The following is a 22,405-nucleotide window of genomic DNA, read 5'->3' as shown; positions in this document are numbered from 1 at the left end:
CAGAGGATGCTCAAATTTCCATAACACCTGATCCTGCCTATACGTTTAAGGTCCGTGTTTGCTCTGTCTCTGTTTTGCACCTTTCCTTGATATTTTGATTTTGAACACCATTCGTTATCACTACATGTCATTTCTTGCACTCAAAAGTCCACATTTCAGGAATAAAATCACTAATTTCGATTTTACAAAAGAGTATATGGATTCTTAGTATGGAATATTTAATTCTTTTTTTTTCGAGCTGTGATAATGTTATATTGTTCATTTTTTGTCAGATTCTTTATACAAATTACTTTCGCTTATTCAGGATCATTGATTACCTCCATAATGAAACAAGAATATAATTCCTGGGTCCCTCGCCGGTCAAGCAGTATACTAGTATCGAGTCTATTGACCAAGGCTGATTTAGGAACTTGACCAATGTATTAGTGGTATAAACATTTAGTATAAATTTAATGAAAATCCGTCAAAATGTGTAGGCATGAGAGCGCTTACAAGGCCAATTTTTGGATAAAACGGAGTCATTATTCTGGTCAAAGTCCCATAACTCCAACAAAAAGTATCGACCAATGCTGATTTTCGAACTTGACCAAAGTATTAGTGGTATAAACATTTGGTATAAATTTAATGAAAATCTGTCAAAATGTGTAGGCATGAGAGCGCTTACAAAAATGTGTGACGGACGGACACACGGACACATGGACGCACGGACGGACGCCCGGCATTTCTATGTCCCCGCACCGCGTTGCGGCGGGGGACAATAAAACGTATTTCCCTTTGAAAACATATTGTGCTGTCCTTTCTCTTGGCAGATGCACACGCATAGAAACTCTCCTTAATTATTTCTACTCCTATTGTTTTTAATTTTTGTGTAAACTTATGTTATTCCTCATGTAAATTAAGCTGTTCTGATAAATTTCTATTCCCATTGTTTTGGTTTTATTGCTTAAATTAATGTTTCATCGACATTCATTCAAACGATTGTGCATTCCTTCCACTGAGGAAAATATCTTGTATTATACCTTTAAACATCCTCCATTTTCATTCACCAGATTCATCCCACTGGAACTCATGAAAAAAATATAACAATTGATTTTAAAATTGTATAATGTGTTCTGTGCTATCACAGTCGTATGAGATAAACTTAAGGCATGGTTATACATGTGCATGTAATAAAAAGTCTTCTCTGTTTGTATTTTTTCCTATTGATTATTATTTTCTACAATCAATTTGAAAAACACAGTTGATGTACTTTTGGCGATGTTATACAACATTTAAAAAACAAAAAGCAAAACCACATAAGAGAGAGAGAGAGAGAGAGAGAGAGAGAGAGAGAGAGAGAGAGAGAGAGCAAGAGAGAGAGAGAGAGAGAGAGAGAGAGAGAGAGAGAGAGAGAGATTTAAAGTGAATATATACAATATAAGAATGTTCAATCTACATCACTGTTTTAAATATGAATTATAGAAAGAAAATGGTTTTTAATTTTAAACTAGATATAACATTGTATTCTTTTTTTGAGAAAGTAATTTTTTTTCCATGCATCGCAAGGTTATATAATGTTAACAATTTGTTCACAAATGTAATCATATATTTTTAGAGCCAAAAGTTGGTTGGTTTCTTTGCTGGAAATATACATGGTCTGTCAAGATCATATTCAGTTTAGAAATTCTAAAAAGGATGAAATGTGGCTTTGTATGCAGTCGTGTAACAAAATAGCCCTTGTTACCTATCATTATATGATCGAACACTGGTGATTGGACTTTATATTTTACGTATCCTATAACTTTGACTATACTGATTGGACGTTACATATTATTCTTTGAACTATTGTGATTTGACTTTATCATTTAAAGTTGCAGTGTATTGAGCAACTTTTTCCCGATGTGGTGGAGGTGTGTAACAAAATAGCTCTTGTTACCTATCATTATATAATCGAACACTGGTGATTGGACTTTATATTTTACGTATCCTATAACTTTGACTATACTGATTGGACGTTACATATTATTCTTTGAACTATTGTGATTTGACTTTATCATTTAATTTCAGATTCAGTATAGAATGCTTTCGTAAAGTAAATACCTTTATTTAATGTATATTCCATGTAAATTGAATCACGAATATTATGTGTCCATCAAAGACGTTATTGCTTTAAAGGAAGGTCAGAGAGTGAGCCAATAGCTACCATGTTTACATATTTATGGGGTGTATTGTTTTGAGGTGATGATCCTTTAATAACCGTAATTAAATCCTTGCTGGTCAGTATGTCTCCAATTTGGACATAATGTTCCCGATTAGTACAAAAATATCCTGAGGGGGTAAAGTTTGATGTAAACCAAACAATTACCTACATCAATCTGCTAATTGAAGTCAATTAGTCGTTTGATCGGTTCATGTAGATGACAATAATTGGTCACGAAACAGTGACCCTCCCCCCTAGTAAATATCTGTCGTAACCTTGGTTGACCCTAAGAAAACTGATTAAGGGCGGGTTCTTGACTGACCAGCTTGACGCCATCTTGGAGCATCAAAGTAACAAGGTGGTGGCGCCTTCTTACGGGGCTTTTCAACAACCAATGAACACTTGTTTTACTTTGATAGTTGTTTTCCCCAAATAGTATAAAACTACTAACTTCTCGCAAGGTAGGTTAATTCCGACGCTCTTTCGAACTCTCAACATCTCTCTCTGACTGACTTCCCCGAATTGGGACTGTGTATTTAGTTTGCTTTTTGACGAATAAAACCACTATACGATCACTTAAGACTTTTACTTAACGTGTACACTACTTACGTAAGATACGCGTGGTAGTGTTGTAGTCGTTCTCTGATTGATCATCTTAGCTTAATTCTGTCTTTTATTCGGCAACATGTTGTAGAAATAGCATGTTTCAACAAATAGAAATATCAAATCAAAATTGTTTGACAATTTTTCGAAATAATTCATACTTCATACACATAGTTACGGTCTTGCCAGGTACAGTCATGTTTTTTTATTTGTATGTATGTGTTCCTATACAAAATGGCAAGTGATGCAGCGCGTAAAGATTAATTATCTAAAGAACTAAGGCATAGTAGGTACTGACGATAATTCTCCAGAACAGATATAGGAGCTGAACAATATTGCACTAATAGACCAGCAGACAATGTAATTTTTTTTAGCATTCTTATCCAAAATTTTAAAAGCAATTTTCCAAATACAAAAACATACTATACATTGTGCATTTCAGAGATGTTTGTGAACAGGACCCCCCCCCCCCCCCCCCCCACGTTCCATCCCCGAACCAAAGTACCTAAACCCCCAGGACTTTACTCAATTTTTTCATTAGATTATCCTTTTTTAAAATCCTATAAAGTATATGATTTTAAAAAGTAGATGAATAAACTCATCTACCATTCCACATCGGTAGTACATGTATGTATGTAGTGTGAACGAACTTTGTAAAAATAGAGCACAGCGAACGTTTCGTATAGGGAACATATTACACCTCTGGCTTATTCAGTGTTTACCAAAATCTGACTACTTAGTAGGCTAGTACATGCACAACACAACGCTTATATATATATATATGAAATAACATGTACTTTTATCGTGTTTTGTTTACATTTATTATTTACACCATCTTCAAGAAAAATGCAGAGATTGTTTGTATATTTTTTTAATTTTGAATCATTTATACCATTCCATATCTCATACATTATTCATTGTTTGAAATACATTGAATCAAAATAAGATAGTAAATTCAAATATATTTACTGTTTTTAAAATATGTAAAAACATTAATATAGCAATATTTATAAGGTGTCTATATTTGCGCGGTCGAGGTCAAAGCATACAATTCTACATTTTAATTTGCTCTTGCGACACCTTTATAATAAGAAATAGGCCTATATGTAATGCTGTATATCTTTAGAACAAAAGAATAAGTTGTATATATATATATATATATATATATATATATATATATATATATATATATATATATATATATATATATATATATATATATATATATATATATATATATATATAAAGCACTGAATAGAATCAACAACACTAGGCATCTTTAAAGTGTCGGATCTAATATATAGATACTAAGCCAGTAAACTGAATATAAAAGCACTAAAAATGGCTAACGACACGAACAATAGAAATTGTCAAATTTTCGGGACAACCAGTCCCTTCTTCAGGACCAAAAAATAAATTACATGAGTACAAAACAAAGAAAACAAAATCTAAAGCTACTACTAAACTACTTAAGAAACTATAAAAAAGAACAGCTACATTATAAACATTTGTTCACATTCTTAAAGAATGTGTTGCTACTGTCGCTGATCGCTCTAAAGTAATCAATCGACTGCCAACTTCACGCCTGATTAAGTTAATTAGCTAATTAAATTGGCGTCCGAGTTATCTAATGAAAATTTGAACCCCCGTTGTTAACTCGTACGGCACTTATGATATAGACTCGAATTTTAATTAAAAAGAGATAAAATTCAATGAAAATAAATAAATAAAATTGAAAAAAAAAATGATTTACAAATAAAAGGTAGTAAAGAAACTAATAAATGAATGGAAGAGGCGCAGTTGACAGATTTCATGAAATTACTATGTGGGTGTCAGGTGATGTATGGCTATGAGACGTTCATTTTAGTGAAGTCCATTTGTTTGTTCATGCCATCAGGTCTGAATGATTTGAGTCGGTGCATCCAGAACTTTTCCTTGCTCTTCCTCTCCGCGTCTGTCCAATGAGAATTATGGTCAATAACCAATACTGTCATGTCTTCCCATTTGTGGCCACTTGTATTAAAATGTTCTCCGACGGGCTCCTTGACTTTTTTGGTCTTTATGGTAGAGCGGTGGTTGTTGATCCTTCTGCGGAGGTCACCTGTTTCACCGAAGTATTGCTTAGAGCAGACTTTGCAACTGATGAGATAGATGCAGTTGTCTGTGCGTCAAGAAGTGTTGCCAAATATCTTGTAGGTGCGACCTGTGATGGGGCTTTTAAAACTGTCCGCGTTGGTGCTGTGTTTGCACAACAGGCATCTGGTATCGGAACATGTTTTAAAACCACCATTTGGCAACGGGTTGTCTAATCTTGCCCTCACTACCATGTCCTTTAAGTTCCTCGGGCGTTTAAATGCAGCCATTGGTGGATCCTTGAAAAGATCAGCCATTCTTTCGTTAGTGTAAAGAATGGGCAGATTATTTTTAAGGATGGTGTTGAGGTTCTTAAGGGCGGGGTGATATGTAGTGACAAGTGGAACCCTGCTTTTGTCTGTTTTCTCTTTGTATTGTAAAAGGGTTTTCCTGTCTTTTGTAGTAATCTCATCAATTGCAGATTGAACTGTGTGGGCTTTATAGCCTCGATTACACAGATGGGATTTTAATATTCTGCTCTGTTCTTCAAAGATCTCATTAGAAGAACAGATTCGTCTGATTCGGGTTGTTAATCCTTTAGGAATTCCTCTAAAAGTATGGGGAGGGTGGCAACTCGATGGCTTGAGGTAGAGGTGAGAATCAGTGGGTTTGGTATGGAGACTGAATTTTATTTCACCATCTTCCAAGGTGGATGTAGTATCCAAAAATACATTTTTGGAACTAGATATGTCCACTGTGAATTTAATCGAATTGTGGAAGGAGTTGGCAAAGGTGATGAAGTCATTTAGGCAGTCTCGGTTTTCGACCCATTTCATCTCAATATCATCAATGAACCGCAACCAGCTTAAAGGTTTGAAAGGCTCTGAGAAGCAGGTTGCGTTCCAATCTTCCCATAAATATATTGACGTAAGAGGGGGCCATTTTGGTGCCCATAGCTGTACCACTTATTTGTATGTAATGTTCGCCATTAAACATGTTCATGTTCAGCTTAATTGTTCAGCTTAAGAACATGTTCAAGGAGCTTGTGTAGAGATTCCGTTGACGGCTGCTGAATCGTTCTACTGTCCCATACCTCCCTGCAGGCCTCGATACCTTCATCGTGAGGAATATTCGTGTACAAGGACGTGACGTCCATTGTAACGAGAAGAGTATGGTCTGGCAGGCCAGAGGAAGGTGTTTTATTCAGGTAATCTGTAGTGTCCTTGAGGTATGATGGCAAATCTTCTACATGTGGACGGAGATGTAAATCTATAAATTCAGATATTTTCTCCGTGGGGTGGCCGATGGCACTGACTATAGGGCGCCCAGGCATTCCTTCCTTGTGGATTTTTAGAAGCATATAAAATTGACCTGGTCCACAGTTGGTTGGGCGAAGCGTTTCATAAACATTAACACCAATCTCATCATTTTCATACATTTTGTCCAGGGTGTTAGTGATGAGAGCTGAAAACTCTTCAGTAGGATCAGAGTCCAGTTTCTTGTAAAAACGATCGTCTGTCAGCTGTCTGTTGGCTTCAGCTAAATACGCTTGTTTGTCTAGGACAACCACTGTGGATCCTTTGTCTGCTTTCTTTATGACTATGTCGTCTCTGTTTTTCAACCTTTGTAGAGCAGATCTCTCTTCTTTCGTCAGATTGTCAGGGACGATTTTTTGGTTGGTCAGGAGCTCCTCAATGTCTGACTCAACAGCATCAATGTAAGACTCAAGTGCTTCACATTTGCCCGGTGCCGGTTCCCAAGTACTTTTGGGTCGGTACAACTTATGTTCCTCTAAGTCGTGCAAGGGCGGAGGAGGTTCGTCTGTGTGATCATTGCTGGATTTTTTTCGCGAGAAGTGTTCCTTTAATCTTAGCCTTCGGAAAAATGCTCTGGTGTCCTCTCTAACCTTTTTGTCATCGACCTCATGCGGTGTTGGACAGAAATTGAGACCTTTAGATAGTAGCGAAGTCTCAACGTCTGTGAGAGGAACCTTAGATGTGTTCAGAACTGGGCAGGTGTTGGTATCGACCAAGGACTCGTCTTCACTTGTTTGCTTCTTGCGCTTGAAGCGTCTAGAGCGCTGTTTTTTAGCAGAAGGACGAGATGACAACATATTAGACCTAGTTCTGTTTGTTGCTGGAACACCATCCCGAAGGAACTTCCTGTTTTGGGCATTGTTGAGATCATTAGATAGGGTTGTATTGAATGTTGTAATAATGCTTTTTGCTTCAACAAAGTCTGCATGGGAAGTGGATTTATTACGAGAAGACTCCAGTGAAACTACATCTTTCTCAAGTTGTCGAAGTCTGTGGTTATCCCACGACAGACAGAGAGACATTAATTCTTTGGAGCATCTTCTTAATATGAAATCCCAGCGTTTTTGGAAGTTTTTAGAAACTAACCCTATGTTGGGAGTGACATTTATCTGAAAGCCTTTTGGTATAATATCACAGTTGATATACGTTTCTAAATTTGATATTCTGTGTTTGGTTTTGATACATTTCTTATTTTGTTTTTTCAAAAGTTTAAAGGTGTTGTTTTGTTTAAGAGCCATGGAAATAAATTTAATTTCAAAAAAAACTAAATAGCCGAAATGTTTAATTTTTAAGAAAAAGGTTATCCAAAATAAATGATATCAGGTACGACTTAATATTTCTCATAGAATATGAAAAGTGGTAGATCGTACCAGAAATGAGACTGTGTTATGTCAAATTTAGAAAGTATGAACTAGAAATCACAAACAAATAAAATAGGGGGTAGAAAAAAAACAAAAAGAAAAAGTGAAGGAAAATCAAAATAAATAAAAAGAATAAATAGTAAAAATGACGGGTAAGTTAAAGCTATGTACACGGAACAAATTCAAATCCTACCATGGTAGGACGAGACTCTGTACCGATAAAAGATGCTAGTGGATCTAAAGATACAGTTGATCAAGAATAATATAAAAAGCACTGAATAGAATCAACAACACTAGGCATCTTTAAAGTGTCGGATCTAATATATAGATACTAAGCCAGTAAACTGAATATAAAAGCACTAAAAATGGCTAACGACACGAACAATAGAAATTGTCAAATTTTCGGGACAACCAGTCCATTCTTCAGGACCAAAAAATAAATTACATGAGTACAAAACAAAGAAACAAAATCTAAAGCTACTACTAAACTACTTAAGAAACTATAAAAAGAACAGCTACATTATAAACATTTGTTCACATTCTTAAAGAAGGTGTTGCTACTGTCGCCGATCGCTCTAAAGTAATCAATCGACTGCCAACTTCACGCCTGATTAAGTTAATTAGCTAATTAAAATTGGCGTCCGAGTTATCTAATGAAAATTTGAACCCCCGTTGTTAACTCGTACGGCACTTATGATATAGACTCGAATTTTAATTAAAAAGAGATAAAATTCAATGAAAATAAATAAATAAAATTGAAAAAAAAAATGATTTACAAATAAAAGGTAGTAAAGAAACTAATAAATGAATAAAAGAGGCGCAGCTGACAGATTTCATGAAATTACTATGTGGGTGTCAGGTGATGTATGGCTATGAGACATTCATTTTAGTTAAGTCCATTTGTTTGTTCATGCCATCAGGTCTGAATGATTTGAGTCTGCGCATCCAGAACTTTTCCTTGCTCTTCCTCTCCGCGTCTGTCCAATGAGGATTATGGTCAATAACCAATACTGTCATGTCTTCCCATTTGTGGCAACTTGTATTAAAATGTAAAAATGTAGCTGTTCTTTTTTATAGTTTCTTAAGTAGTTTAGTAGTAGCTTTAGATTTTGTTTTCTTTGTTTTGTACTCATGTAATTTATTTTTTGGTCCTGAAGAAGGGACTGGTTGTCCCGAAAATTTGACAATTTCTATTGTTCGTGTCGTTAGCCATTTTTAGTGCTTTATATATATATATATATATATATATATATATATATATATATATATATATATATATATATATATATATATATATATATATATATATATATATATATATATATATAAAAGAATCAAACTGAAACTGTCAAACTTTTCATTTAACAGTTTAAGGAAGGGTTTTGCTTGGCGCGTCAAAAGTAACTTGAGCTTACTACAGTACTGTAACATCCACTTAAGAAAGCCGGGTATGTTCAGTTATGTTGAAAAGCGTAGGGGTTTTTTTTTATTAAAAATTTAAGATGAAAATACCAGGCAGAAATATCTTCATTCATTTTAAAATCTACATTCTGTTAATCAAACGAATCTTTTGTCAACGCATTTTACATGTACATGTAGTAAGATGTCAACTATGTACATCTTATTCAAATTCATCAAATGATGGAAAACTGAAATTTAAATATTGTTCTGAGGTATTTTAAGTACACTGTACGGTTTTGATATCATTGTATTTCGGAAAACATTCGGATTACTTCAATCATTGCTAGATAAAATTTAATACATGTACTGCAAATCCTTTTGATAATTATTGTCAAGATTTTTATAAAAGTTTCTAATGGCTAAAAAAAGAAAGTAATAAAATACATGCATTTTTATTCGTCAATCTCTTAGCAATTAATACATGTATAATTCATTATAATTAAATTTATAAACATACACAGGCTGATAGGAATGCTAATATAACAAGTACTTCAGTGTACGCTGTAGATACCAGTAACTGTACACAATCGTAGTGTTATTGTTACATTGTCTCACAACATACACACAGTAACTAATTATTGTATGGACATACACTGTACATGTATAATGTTCACTGTAGATAATTGTACACTGTCACTGTGTTGGTGTTACCTTGTCCCACCCAGAGACTGTTCTCATCATCCACACACACACTAAAGGGACGCTTTACACCTTGTTCTGGTGTGAGTAGTAGAGACAAGAACTGAACGTCCTGATTCAGGAGATGAACTGTTTTACTGATAAAATCACACACCAGGATGTGACCGAGTACATCAGTACATATTCCATAGGGATAAAACCTTGACCCATGACCTGTGTAGGAGAATCTGTGTTGTCCCGATTTATCCACCACCACTACAGCGTGTGTTCTATACATCTTTTCTGATACACAGACATCACCATTGATGTTTTCTGTGATGTAGTGTGGTTTAATATACAGTTCCCGTCCTTTGTTGTCTCTCTGTATGCTCTGTATTTCTGTCCTTGTCTTGTTGTACCTGGTGACTTTAGCCTCTACATCCTTTCTCATCTCCACCAGTATGTCCCCGTTGATGTGGGAGGAGTGTATACTGAGTGGTTCCCAATCTCCTGTTTTAATGAATTCAGTGATTGTATTATTTGGTGTTATCCTATTGATGACTTTGTTGTCTCTTTCTGTACAGATCAGATCCCCGTCTTGTGTGACTGTGTGGTAGCCTCCATCTCTAATTATACCTATTGTTTGTTTCTTCAGTAGCTGATTCCCCTGTAGATCTGTTTGGACAAAGTTGCTAAAATCATCACTGACCCAGAGTCTGCCTGATTTACCCGTGATATATGATATACATCATTAACACCTGGTACTGTGTACTCCCTGACCTTGGTGACAGAGGAAGACAGAGACAGTGTTTGTTTCACATCAGATTTCTCTCTGTCTTGTTTATTCTGTTTCCATGTAGGTTTCAGCTGTGTAGAGACAGTCTCCATTGGTTTTATTTTTCTGTTCTCTGGTTTAGTGTTAGGAACAGTTATGTTACCCAGTAGTTTGGCGACATCTGCCTTGTTGTATTGACCAGCAGTAAATACGGGTGGTACTGGTTTGGATGTCTCTGGTATGGGTCGTATCATAGGTTTTCTGATTGGAGAGCAAATGTTAAATTGTCAATATTTGAGGAAGATAGGTAGCCATAAAAATGTTTGATTAAATCATTGAGATAGTTAATGTAGTCTCCTATTTTTTTATTTTGACCACTTAAAGTTTCTAATAATGACTGTTCTATTTTGTCGACTTGTTCCATTTTATCTGATGTGACTGTGTCAACCAGCTTTTTTACAGACTCAGCTTCAGCCTTCATCGATGTTCTTATGTCTCCCATGGTCTTCTTAATTTCTGTGACATCTTCAGCAATTTCCGTTTTCAGATCTTGAGAAGTAGGCTCAAAATAGTTTCTAATTTTGGCAATTTTTACGTGACAAAGCGAGCATTTTTCATCAAAGACCATTTCTAGGTCGGTAAACAGATGGCTGCGATGTTCTTTTGTTGCTGTGCATTTAGAACAAAGAGGAATCTGGCATTCCTCAAAAAGAAAATATATGTCTTTTGTTGGGTGGATCTTGCATTTCTCTACAGGAAGCTGACGTTTGCGTTCTTTATAAGGGACCACTTTATGATTCTCGGTGTTCTTATTCTTCTGCATCGTTCACACATTCGATGTAGACAGTCATTGCAGTAAAACTGGCAGTTTTTCTCACAGTCTTTAGTGTCACACACCAAATAATGCCGGGCGTCGGGTGGTACTTGGGATTTAGATAATTTCATCTGAAATGAGAAAAGTTTAATTACTGCCTGGTATATAAAACTTAGGAAGGTAATTTATCCCCTTTACAAATCACCTATAACTTATAAACACAATGGAACAGTGTTACGAATATATTTGTTAACAAACATTTTGACCGATTAAGCCTTGTTTACACTAGTGACTGTTATAAAATAGCACATTTCTTTTCAAGTGCAAAAGGAATGGAAGAATCAAATTGGATAATTTCACCATGTCTCTAAAAATGGTCACTACTTTCGGTTCAGCAATAAAGACAAACATTTATTACTATCCATTGTAGACTTATCCATCTAGATTACGGGTAGGGCCTGGTATGTCAAATGCTGTACCATCATGAGATAAACTGGTTATTTATAGTCATTTGTTTCTAACTACATAAAACAAAATTATATAACTTACCTTGTGTTATGTATCCAGGTAACAATAAAGACCCCATGAGATCAGAATGAGAAAATATGAGACTTGTGTAATTTACTTGAGCCAAAATTAGATTTAAATCTCCTGACGTTCTACTAGATGTTCAAAGCACGCATACAAAGACGTATAATGTGTAACTGATAATAAGTTCAATCTGTTAACATTTATGAAACCTTATGAATTAATAAACATGAAAATGAAATGCTAGCAATCAATTCAGACCAAACCCAGTATGTGCTATTAATTTCACACAAATTAGATAAGTGCACCAATGTTGTCAAAGATTTTTGTACTATTAAGAGTCCCCTTTATCCCGTGCATTTGAGTAAAACCTGCTTAGTAGCCCTCTTTATGGAAAAGTCGAATGCAATAAAAACATTTTGTAAAAAAGTAGTTCATGTGAGTAATTTGCCGCTGGCGCAGTATATTAGCGATGGTCAGTGGGCTGTGTCGACAGTCCAAGAGTTGAAATTTTTTCAAGTCTGCCCGACAAGTGAACTCGGTACAGAGACCACGATTCGTTCTGTAAAGCCTCCGGTTGGCGTGCTGCGTTTACCGATGTCATGTCGAGCTGTACACGGTCAAATAACCTTATCCCCATATTTTCGCCGAGAAACGACTGTCAAATTCCCTGAAAACCACCTTAATATTACAATTGTACACACCCTCAACACCAAAAATATTTGGGAAAAATTTCACCGAACCTTACCAAACTTTATCTATTCTACTTATCCTTTTAAATTAAACAAAATTAAAAACATTGAAATGGATGATTTGCAAAAAGAGCTAAATTACATGTATTTTACACCTGAAGAAAAGTTCTACTTACCCCATTGGTATTTTCCTTTCATAGGGATTTTGGGTATCTTACTCATTGTCGTATGTTTAATTGGTATTAAATGTCGTAAATGAATCAAGAGTACAATGATCGGGCTCTGGAATACAAAGGGGGATAGTGGGGGATATAAGTTGTCTGTACTGCCTACGTATGCAGCGGTCATGACCCAAGATGGAGACATTCCTACAGTATCCACTGCACCACCTGCAGAGACTGAACCTACTACGACCTTGTTACCTCAACAATCTCCAGAGACACTAAGGATGACTGCTGAACACGGGCCTATCTATCCAAACCTACCAAGATTTGAACTGATTACAAGACGGGTCTCATCTTTAATTGGGTCAGCTCCGACATCTACTACTGAATAAGGCAAATTAGGACATCTCCGGTTTACCGGACATGGGATGTATTGGGCACGTCTCATGTAAATCAACGGCCTTATTTGACATGACCTGGACTTGTATCAACGACCTGGACTTTCCTAAAGAACTTTTCTTGGGTATGAGCTAAGTTACCCATAGCCAATAACTTTTAAATACTTGTTACAGCAAACTACAATCATGTATAGTGAAGCAGATGAGAGAAATGGAATATGTTAAACATTCCGATGATGACGGAAGGAAGAATTACCTTCTACTTTTTGTGTATATTGTGTATAATCACAACCAGAGCCGAGGAAATACCGATAATACTAGAAGTATCAACTTTCTAGTATAAACTTCGAAGATGTTACCGATGACACCGACTACGACGAACCTACACCAGACCTGTGTTTCGTTTCCGATGATCCCGGAAGTGTCATACTCTATTCGATGAATTCTCCGATAATACCGGACGCTGAACTCTATAGAGACTTTTTTGTGTAAAGAGACTGTTTTGTGTATAGAGGCTTTTTGTGTGTAAAAAGCCTGTTTTGTGTATAGAGACTGTGCTTAAAAAGTTGCAGTGTATTGAGCAACTTTTTCCCGATGTGGTGGAGGTGTGTAACAAAATAGCTCTTGTTACCTATCATTATATAATCGAACACTGGTGATTGGACTTTATATTTTTCGTATCCTACAACTTTGACTATACTGATTTGACGTTATATATTATTCTTTGAACAATTGTGATTTGACTTTATCATTTAATTTCAGAATCAGTATAGAATGCTTTCGTAAAGTAAATACCTTTATTTAATGTATATTCCATGTAAATTGAATCACGAATATTATGTGTCCATCAAAGACTTTATTGCTTTAAAGGAAGGTCAGAGAGAGAGCCAATAGCTACCATGTTTACATATTTATGGGGTGTATTGTTTTGAGGTGATGATCCTTTAATGACCGTAATTAAATCCTTGCTGGTCAGTATGTCTCCGATTTGGACATTATGTTCCCGATTAGTACACACATATCCTGAGGGGGTAAAGTTTGATGTAAACCAAACAATTACCTACATCAATCTGCTAATTGAAGTCAATTAGTCGTTTGATCGGTTCATGTAGATGACAATAATTGGTCACGAAACAGTGACCCTCCCCCCTAGTAAATATCTGTCATAACCTTGGTTGACCCTAAGAAAACTGATTAAGGGCGGGTTCTTGACTGACCAGCTTGACGCCATCTTGGAGCATCATAGTAACAAAGAATCAAACTGAAACTGTCAAACTTTTCATTTAACAGTTTAAGGAAGGGTTTTGCTTGGCGCGTCAAAAGTAACTTGAGCTTACTACAGTACTGTGACATCCACTTAAGAAAGCCGGGTATGTTCAGTTATGTTGAAAAGCGTAGGGTTTTTTTTATTAAAAAATTTAAGATGAAAATACCAGGCAGAAATATCTTCATTCATTTTAAAATCTACATTCTGTTAATCAATCGAATCTTTTGTCAATGCATTTTACATGTACATGTAGTAAGATGTCAACTATGTACATCTTATTCAAATTCATCAATTAATGGAAAACTGAAATTTAAATATTGTTCTGAGGTATTTTAAGTACACTGTACGGTTTTGATATCATTGTATTTCGGAAAACATTCGGATTACTTCAATCATTGCTAGATAAAATTTAATACATGTACTGCAAATCCTTTTGATAATTATTGTCAAGATTTTTATAAAAGTATCTAATGGCTAAAAAAAGAAAGAAATATAATACATGCAGTTTTATTCGTCAATCTTTTAGCAATTAATACATGTATAATTCATTATGATTAGATTTATAAACATGCACAGGCTGATAGGAATGCTAATATAACAAGTACTTCAGTGTACGCTGTAGATACCAGTAACTGTACACAATCGTAGTGTTATTGTTACATTGTCTCACAACATACACACAGTAACTAATTATTGTATGGACATACACTGTACATGTATAATGTTCACTGTAGATACTTGTACACTGTCACTGTGTTGGTGTTACCTTGTCCCACCCAGAGACTGTTCTCATCATCCACACACACACTAAAGGGACGCTTTACACCTTGTTCTGGTGTGAGTAGTAGAGACAAGAACTGACCGTCCTTATCCAGGAGATGAACTGTTTTACTGATACAATCACACACCAGGATGTGACCGAGTACATCAGTACATATTCCATAGGGAATAAACCCTGACCCCTGACCTGTGTAGGAGAATCTGTGTTGTCCCGATTTATCTACCACCACTACAGCGTGTGTTCTATACATCTTTTCTGATACACAGACATCACCATTGATGTTTTCTGTGATGTAGTGTGGTTTATTATACAGTTTCCGTCCTTTGTTGTCTCTCTGTATGCTCTGTATTTCTGTCCCTGTCTTGTTGTACCTGGTGACTTTAGCCTCTACATCCTTTCTCATCCCCACCAGTATGTCCCCGTTGATGTGGGAGGAGTGTATACTGAGTGGTTCCCAATCTCCTGTTTTATTGAATTCAGTGATTGTATTATTTGGTGTTCTCCTATTGATGACTTTGTTGTCTCTTTCTGTACAGATCAGATCCCCGTCTTGTGTGACTGTGTGGTAGCCTCCATCTCTAATTATACCTATTGTGAGTTTCTTCAGTAGCAGATTCCCCTGTAGATCTGTTTGGACAAATTTGCTAAAATCATCACTGACCCAGAGTCTGCCTGATTTACCCAGTGATATATGATATACATCATTAACACCTGGTACTGTGTACTCCCTGACCTTGGTGACAGAGGAAGACAGAGACAGTGTTTGTTTCACATCAGATTTCTCTCTGTCTTGTTTATTCTGTTTCCATGTAGGTTTCAGCTGTGTAGAGACAGTCTCCATTGGTTTTATTTTTCTGTTCTCTGGTTTAGTGTTAGGAACAGTTATGTTACCCAGTAGTTTGGCGACATCTGCCTTGTTGTATTGATCAGCAGTAAATACAGGTAGGGCTGGTTTGAATGTTTCTGGTATGGGTTGTATCAGCAAGTTTTCTGATTTGAGAGAAAATGTTAAATTTTCAATATCTGAGGGAGATAGGTAGCTATATAATGTTTTGATCAAATCTTTAAGATAGTTGATGTAATCATCTATTTGTTGGTTTTGACCGTTTAATGTTTCTAATAATGACTGTTCTAGTTTGTCGACTTGTTCCATTTGATCTGACGTGACTGTGTCTACCAGCTTTTTTACAGTCTCAGCTTCAGCCTTCATGGATGTTCTTATACCCTCTATTATCTTCTTTATTTCTGTGACATCTTCAGCAATTTCCTTTTTCAAATCTTGACAGGTTGGCTCGAAATAGCTTCGAATTTTGGCAATTTCTGTGTTGCAGAGCGAACATTTTTCAGCAAAGACAATTTCTAGATCGGTAAACACATGGCCGCGGTGTTCTTTTGTGGCTGTGCATTTAGAACAGAGGGGAATCTGGCATTCCTCACAGAGAAGATCTATGTCTTTTGTTTGGTGGATCTTGCATTTCTCTACAGGAATTTGTCGTTTACGTTGTTTATAAGGGACCACTTCATGGTTCTTGGTTTTCTTATTCTTCTGATGTTCATCTCTGCATTGTTCACACATTGGTTGGTGGCAGTCATTGCAGTAAAACTGGCAGTTCCTCTCACAGTCTTCAGTGCCACACACCAAATAATGCTGGGCGTCAGGTGGTACAGGGGATTCAGATAATGCCATCTGAAATCAGAAAATTTTAATACCGGTATATCAAACTTTGTAAGGTTAAAACATTGTAGCTAATGAATCCCTTAACAAATCAACTATAAATCATAAACACAGACAGTGTATAGACGGAAATTAGGTCATACGAATAATTGTAAACAAACATTTTGACAGATTAAGCTTTGTTTACACCAATAACTGTTATGTAGAATGGCACATTTCTTTACAAATGTGAAAGGAATGAAGGAACATTTTTCTGGATCCGCGCATGAAATGTTCACTACTTTCGGTTCATTATATAAGGACGTCAAACATTTATTATTTTATTATTATCTATGTTGACTTACCCATCTTTATTACGGTTATGAATAATTATGTCAAATGCTCTGCCGCCATGAGATAAGATTGTGACAAAATTATCTACAGTTGTAACTTACCGAATATTCTGTATCAATGTTTCAATTAGACGCCCTGAGATTAGAGTGAGAGAATACGAGACTTGTGTAATTTACTTCCTGGTCATAGACAATGTGTTTAGCTTGATGACGCGACCTCTAAATATCGAATAGGCGATAGAGTAACATGTATAATTAGATTTAAACCTCCTGGCATCCGACTAGATCATGCAAAGACATGCATATGTAAATAATATGAAGTGTGATATCTGTAACTCACAATACGTTCAATTTGCGAATAGTTTTATTATCTTATAAATTAAGTTACTAACAGTTTATGATTTTCAACAATCAAGTAAATTGAATATTTGGGTTTTATATGTGAATGTTCGTGTATTCAAGGTAAAATGAAAGTAAAAAAGCATAGAGTGACAGGTGCAAAGAGATCATTTATAACGCCTGTCGGTTTTAAACATTGTCAGAATGCATTTAATATGTAACATTAATTTGTATTGCTAGATATGAACTGATTACTCTTGCTCCCTATGCTTGCGTTGTTTACGTTTGATGAATAAGCTGTTCCTTTGAACTCCAGACCTGCAGATTCAATCTCCTTGCAGAGAGCCAGCCAAGGCGCCAACCACTCGGCCACCTAGACATGACATTGTGTATGCTTTGGATGACAAATGGAACCTAGCACTCTTTGCTGCACACTACACAGTCTTTGCGAAATACAGTTACTCGGCAATCCGAAATAATAGTTGCAATACACATCAAATTGTTAAGAGTACTTTTCAAGGACCACTCAAATATACCGTTTCAATTTATGATTGCCATCGATATCATGGAATAAAACCTTGTACAATCATTGACGTTTACAACTGTTAAATGGTTTATAAAAATTAAGAATATCTTTTCCACAGGACACCTCTCAACCCAATTTAAACCTCCTGGGTAGCTAACGTTCTTCATACACATTCCTTAAAAGTCATATACGATTTTTTTTTTTTCATTTTAAATGATCTAAAAATTAACGGAAAATACATCTAATGTCAATCCACCCCCCCCCCCCCCCTCCCCGCATATTAAAAAAAAAGTTCAGGTTGGAGTTTGCTTTAAATTAATCGTTTATTTTCAGTTTAAATTAACGTTTAGATAACTGATATTGAACATGTTGTGAACTTAACTTGATCATGATTTTAAAGGGATTGCTATCAAAAAAGAGCCAATTACCCTTGGAGGAGTATATTGGATTATAAAATAAAATGGGGGGGGGGGGGGTTACAAAAGATAGCTTGATTCATTCCGTCAATTGATAGATTTAAGGAATAAGAAATCATTCTTTTAGTATTATGAGGTGATAATCTTGGTCGGGGCGTGGTGAAATCCAATAAAGCATGAAATGCTTTATGATAGATTTTACCAGTCGCCCGTCCAAATTATCGCCTCATAATATTCAAATAATGATTTTTTATTACTTATACTTATATTATTTCTGATTTCTACAGTGTCAAACATTTTAGAATCACTATTTTTCTTTCATTTGTATATGCTATGAAGTATTACTACACGGTGCAGCCAATACCGTGTTTCGGTTGTGCTATAAGACACCCTAGGCCTCATTTTGTGTCATTCATGTTTTACGAAATTATTGGGTTGCAGGCTTCAAAATTGATTAGTAATGTTACCACAGACAATTAGACATTTGAAAATGTAAATATTAGTTATCAATAAAGTATATAATATTGACTGGGATAAAATACATATGTGTAACATCCCATATTAAATTACAAAACCATGTTTTCGACAATAGCAGCTAGTAAATTCAAATCAATTTAAATATTATCTTATATTCGTGAACACTTTTACGCAACTCTTTAGGACCTGCATGATCCGGCTTGATCTTGCCGTTAGCTTTCTGGGAAAAAGAATATTTTGAATAAGCTAGAACAAATCTTGCTAGAACCTAATACACACATGTAAGCAATCAATTTCACAGATCAAACATTTATAGCGCTAATATAAAAACACACCGAAATCAAGCAAGAATTTTGTCCCATTGCAGTCGCTGAATGGACAGGGCAATGGAAGTTCTCGGCTTACTTGCATGCGATAGTGAGATCCTGCTTATCAGAAAACAACTTTTGTACGAGGCTCATACTCATTCTGCGATATGTGTAAATAGAAGATAATCCAAGAAAATTTAGTTCCTGGACTGCGAATTTTAACGATTTCACGGTATCCGCAAGTATCGCAAATATGTGTTGTGTGTAATAGAGATGTCGTTGGTTTACAGTGAAAATTGGGCTATTGAGACCATATTAACTAATTTGTAGATGAATATGTAAAACTGACAACTGGAAAGTATCATGAATTTTGACTTCTATGTTAGGAAATGTTTTTAGTAATAGAAATAAAACAATGAATGTTGTTTGATTTTTTTTATTCAAATAATTGAAAGTTTATAAATTTCTCCTCCTGCAGCACCCAAAACAGCAAGCTAGAAGTCGCCTGAAGATGTTTGGCTGAAATAGAAAACGTACACATAATGGGGATATTGTTTTACGAACATGTAGCTTTTAAGAATTTATTTTCAGCAAACCGTTTTATGAGAAGCTAAAACGTAACATGCACGAATTGTATTAGCGAGTTATTGATTCTATATGTAGCAATTTAATTTATTACTATGCAAATCTATGCGGCCATATAATACACATGTATAGATATCGATGAACGGCAAATCATTTCACAATTCCGTGCATACATGTAGCTATTAAAATAACAAGAGATGCATGTCGGTCTGTAGCTCCCTGTCTGAAAAAATATCGGATGGACGACCTGGGAAACTATCCAAATTCATTTTTTGTCAGACCGGGAGCTACAGACTTGCAGCTAAATTATATCTTATACCATGTGGATAAAAGTCAAAAACTAATTAATTTTCTTTCGTGTTTTGGCGTTTACTGTAGAGATGTACATGTAGTGCCTTTGATTTATATTAAATGTTAGAATAATTATTCCTGTGTCGAGTTTAATTTCCTTCTCACCTTCTTTGAGGACCTTAGTGTAGTAACCACGGCCGCTGAGTAGGCAGACTGTATCGCCATCTTGGACATCCTTCTTGCCTTAAAACCGATATAAAAGTTATATAAACAAATATTCTTCAACAAAATGGTTCATAGAATAACTACGCATCGGTATTTATCGATTCATTGAGTATTTATACTATCATGTTGTATATATTTTAAGTTTACATGGTGAAAGGAAATACAAAATTAACATATTAATAATTAATTGTATTTACTCCTAACTGGTAAATTCGAAATTTACAACGAGACATTCATCTCAGATATATTATCGGTTTATATACATGTACGCATGTACGTATATTACTATATTCACCTCTAGGATTATTCTCTCCTCAGCCAGAACTGTTCTGATTGTCAGCTCTGACAATGCTCGTGCCTAGAGAGAACATGTATACATAGAAATATATAGATATTTAATATTAAAACAATTTTACTAGATTTATCTGTATTTTGGATAAATTTCAACAAAAGGTGGCCAACTTTTTATTAAGTACCTCTTCTCTTAAAATTATTTCACCCGATACTGCACAAAGTCTAGACAGGGCCTGTAAAACACGTGATATGAATTATTAAATGTTTAAATTTGTTTATGGATTGCAGAGAATGTTTACAAAATCGAAAAATTGAACCAGTGACATGATAAAAATATAATTGATCTGATTACAATTAATCATGACCATACCGCCTGGTCCAGTTCTTCCTCGTCGTCATCACTGTCGTCGTTATCATGTTGCAACATCATTGATATCATCGAACATTTATTAGCCTAAAAGAAAAACAGAAGCACTTTTCCAGAAGAGCTTAACACCTCTCTCTCTCTCTCTCTCTCTCTCTCTCTCTCTCTCTCTCTCTCTCTCTCTCTCTCTCTCTTTCTCTCTCTCAGCATAAAAGCCCAGCAAAATGCCCTTTAAAATAAACAGTCTGCATTTTTGCAAAATTGCGGGTTCAGTGTAACAACCACCCAACACAATTATTTTTGAATCTAGTAACATTTAGTCATGCATACCAGTGATTCTCTCCGTATGGTCGATGTAAACGAGGGACCCGGTATCTCCAAATCACAGGTCTGTTGAAATTTATCAAATCAGAATTTAAGTAAATAGAGTAAAAAAAACAATAATATAAAAAATGCAATAATTCCAGGTAACAATAATTGACAATTCAACAAAACGATATCTTTATAATTACCTTGGGTTTGGAATCGTTCTCTACATGTTCACAGGCTGCTTCTGTTTGCATAAGTCCGGGTGCCTCTGTATTGATTTTCGGGGGCATGTTCTGTGTCCCTAGGGACTCGGTTTTAAGCTCTTGGAACAGGTGAGGTGCCCCTGTGGACATGTGCTGGGCCTCTGTGGGCACGTGTCGTCCCTCTTCTGTAGGTGCGTGGTGTGCCTCTGTGGGCACGTGCTGAGCCTCCTTGGGCATGGAATGTGCCTCTATGGACACATGTTGTGCCTCTGTGGGCTCGACCTGGGTCCCTGTAGGCAGGGTCTCCTGAGGCAAGGTTTCGCTGAGGGCCTCTGTGGACCCCTGTGGGTCATCAACGGTTTTGTTCATCTCCATTGTTACTGTCAACAAAATTTCATGAAAAGTTTTTTTGATAAAACAAATTGCATTTGAAATTGACATGGATAGAAATGACACGGAATTCGGCAATAATCACGGCATTGTTTAGTTGCAGTTGTTCATATTATATAAATTTATTACATTGTATGTAATACATGTATATTTTGTATCACGTATTTAATTAGAATTAATAACTATCGTAAGTATGAAAGTATTCATGCGAAGATATTTGTACCAATTAAGGTAGTCCTATACTCGGCACTAAATGGGCTCAATCATTAAAAGCTTAGCTTTAAATGATAAATATACATTCTAGCAATACATATACAAAAGAAAATATGTATGTTTACATGCTAGTTTGTTTGTTATCACCTCTCAGACGGGTGAACCCCCTTGCGAAAATTATTGACAATTATGAAATTTGCCAGACGTCCGTTTTTCCTAAAAATAATTACCAATTTGGGGAATAGAACTGAACATAGAAAATAGAGTATAAATATTTATTTAAGCCATATCTCATCAATAATTTTGCGCAATTTTTTGTAAGTAAGTACGCTTTATGGACCTAATGTATCAAAATAGAATACAAAGAATGCAATGCTAGTATCGCGTATGGTAATTTTTTTTTTACTATTTTATGGACTCAAACTTAA

General features: G+C 35.5%; 2 protein-coding genes and 1 pseudogene across 2 annotated transcripts; all 3 read right to left on the bottom strand.

The window, feature by feature from the left end:
• Window positions 1–5,864: 5,864 nt before the first annotated feature.
• On the bottom strand, window positions 5,865–7,193 carry LOC128160982 (uncharacterized). The gene has a single exon (XM_052824258.1). It carries the CDS (start codon window positions 7,191–7,193, stop codon window positions 5,865–5,867), a length of 1,329 nt encoding a protein of 442 aa, XP_052680218.1.
• A 2,433-nt stretch (window positions 7,194–9,626) lies between these two features.
• On the bottom strand, window positions 9,627–15,871 carry LOC128158628 (uncharacterized; annotated as a pseudogene).
• Window positions 15,872–19,559: 3,688 nt separating this feature from the next.
• Window positions 19,560–21,749, bottom strand: LOC128160981 (uncharacterized). Its single transcript, XM_052824257.1, has 7 exons — window positions 21,375–21,749; window positions 21,193–21,252; window positions 20,869–20,952; window positions 20,681–20,731; window positions 20,500–20,562; window positions 20,145–20,222; window positions 19,560–19,622 (listed from the first exon to the last, which is right to left on the bottom strand). Exons 1-7 carry the CDS (start codon window positions 21,747–21,749, stop codon window positions 19,560–19,562), a joined length of 774 nt encoding a protein of 257 aa, XP_052680217.1.
• Between the last annotated feature and the right edge of the window lie 656 nt (window positions 21,750–22,405).

Source organism: Crassostrea angulata, chromosome 8, assembly GCF_025612915.1.
Source record: "Crassostrea angulata isolate pt1a10 chromosome 8, ASM2561291v2, whole genome shotgun sequence".
Lineage (NCBI taxonomy): Eukaryota > Metazoa > Mollusca > Bivalvia > Ostreida > Ostreidae > Magallana > Magallana angulata.
Note: the sequence above shows the minus strand (reverse complement) of the source record. Positions and strands in the feature narration are given on the sequence as shown.

Excerpts from the sequence above, each read along its gene's own strand:
- LOC128160982 (XM_052824258.1), bottom strand. The coding sequence starts at position 7,193 with ATGTCTCTCTGTCTGTCGTGGGATAACCACAGACTTCGACAACTTGAG.
- LOC128160981 (XM_052824257.1), bottom strand. The coding sequence starts at position 21,749 with ATGGAGATGAACAAAACCGTTGATGACCCACAGGGGTCCACAGAGGCC. Across the intron at positions 21,253-21,374 it reads AGAACGATTCCAAACCCAAG|ACCTGTGATTTGGAGATACC; the intron begins GTAATTATAAAG and ends AAATTTCAACAG. Across the intron at positions 19,623-20,144 it reads CACTAAGGTCCTCAAAGAAG|CCAAACATCTTCAGGCGACT; the intron begins GTGAGAAGGAAA and ends TTTCTATTTCAG.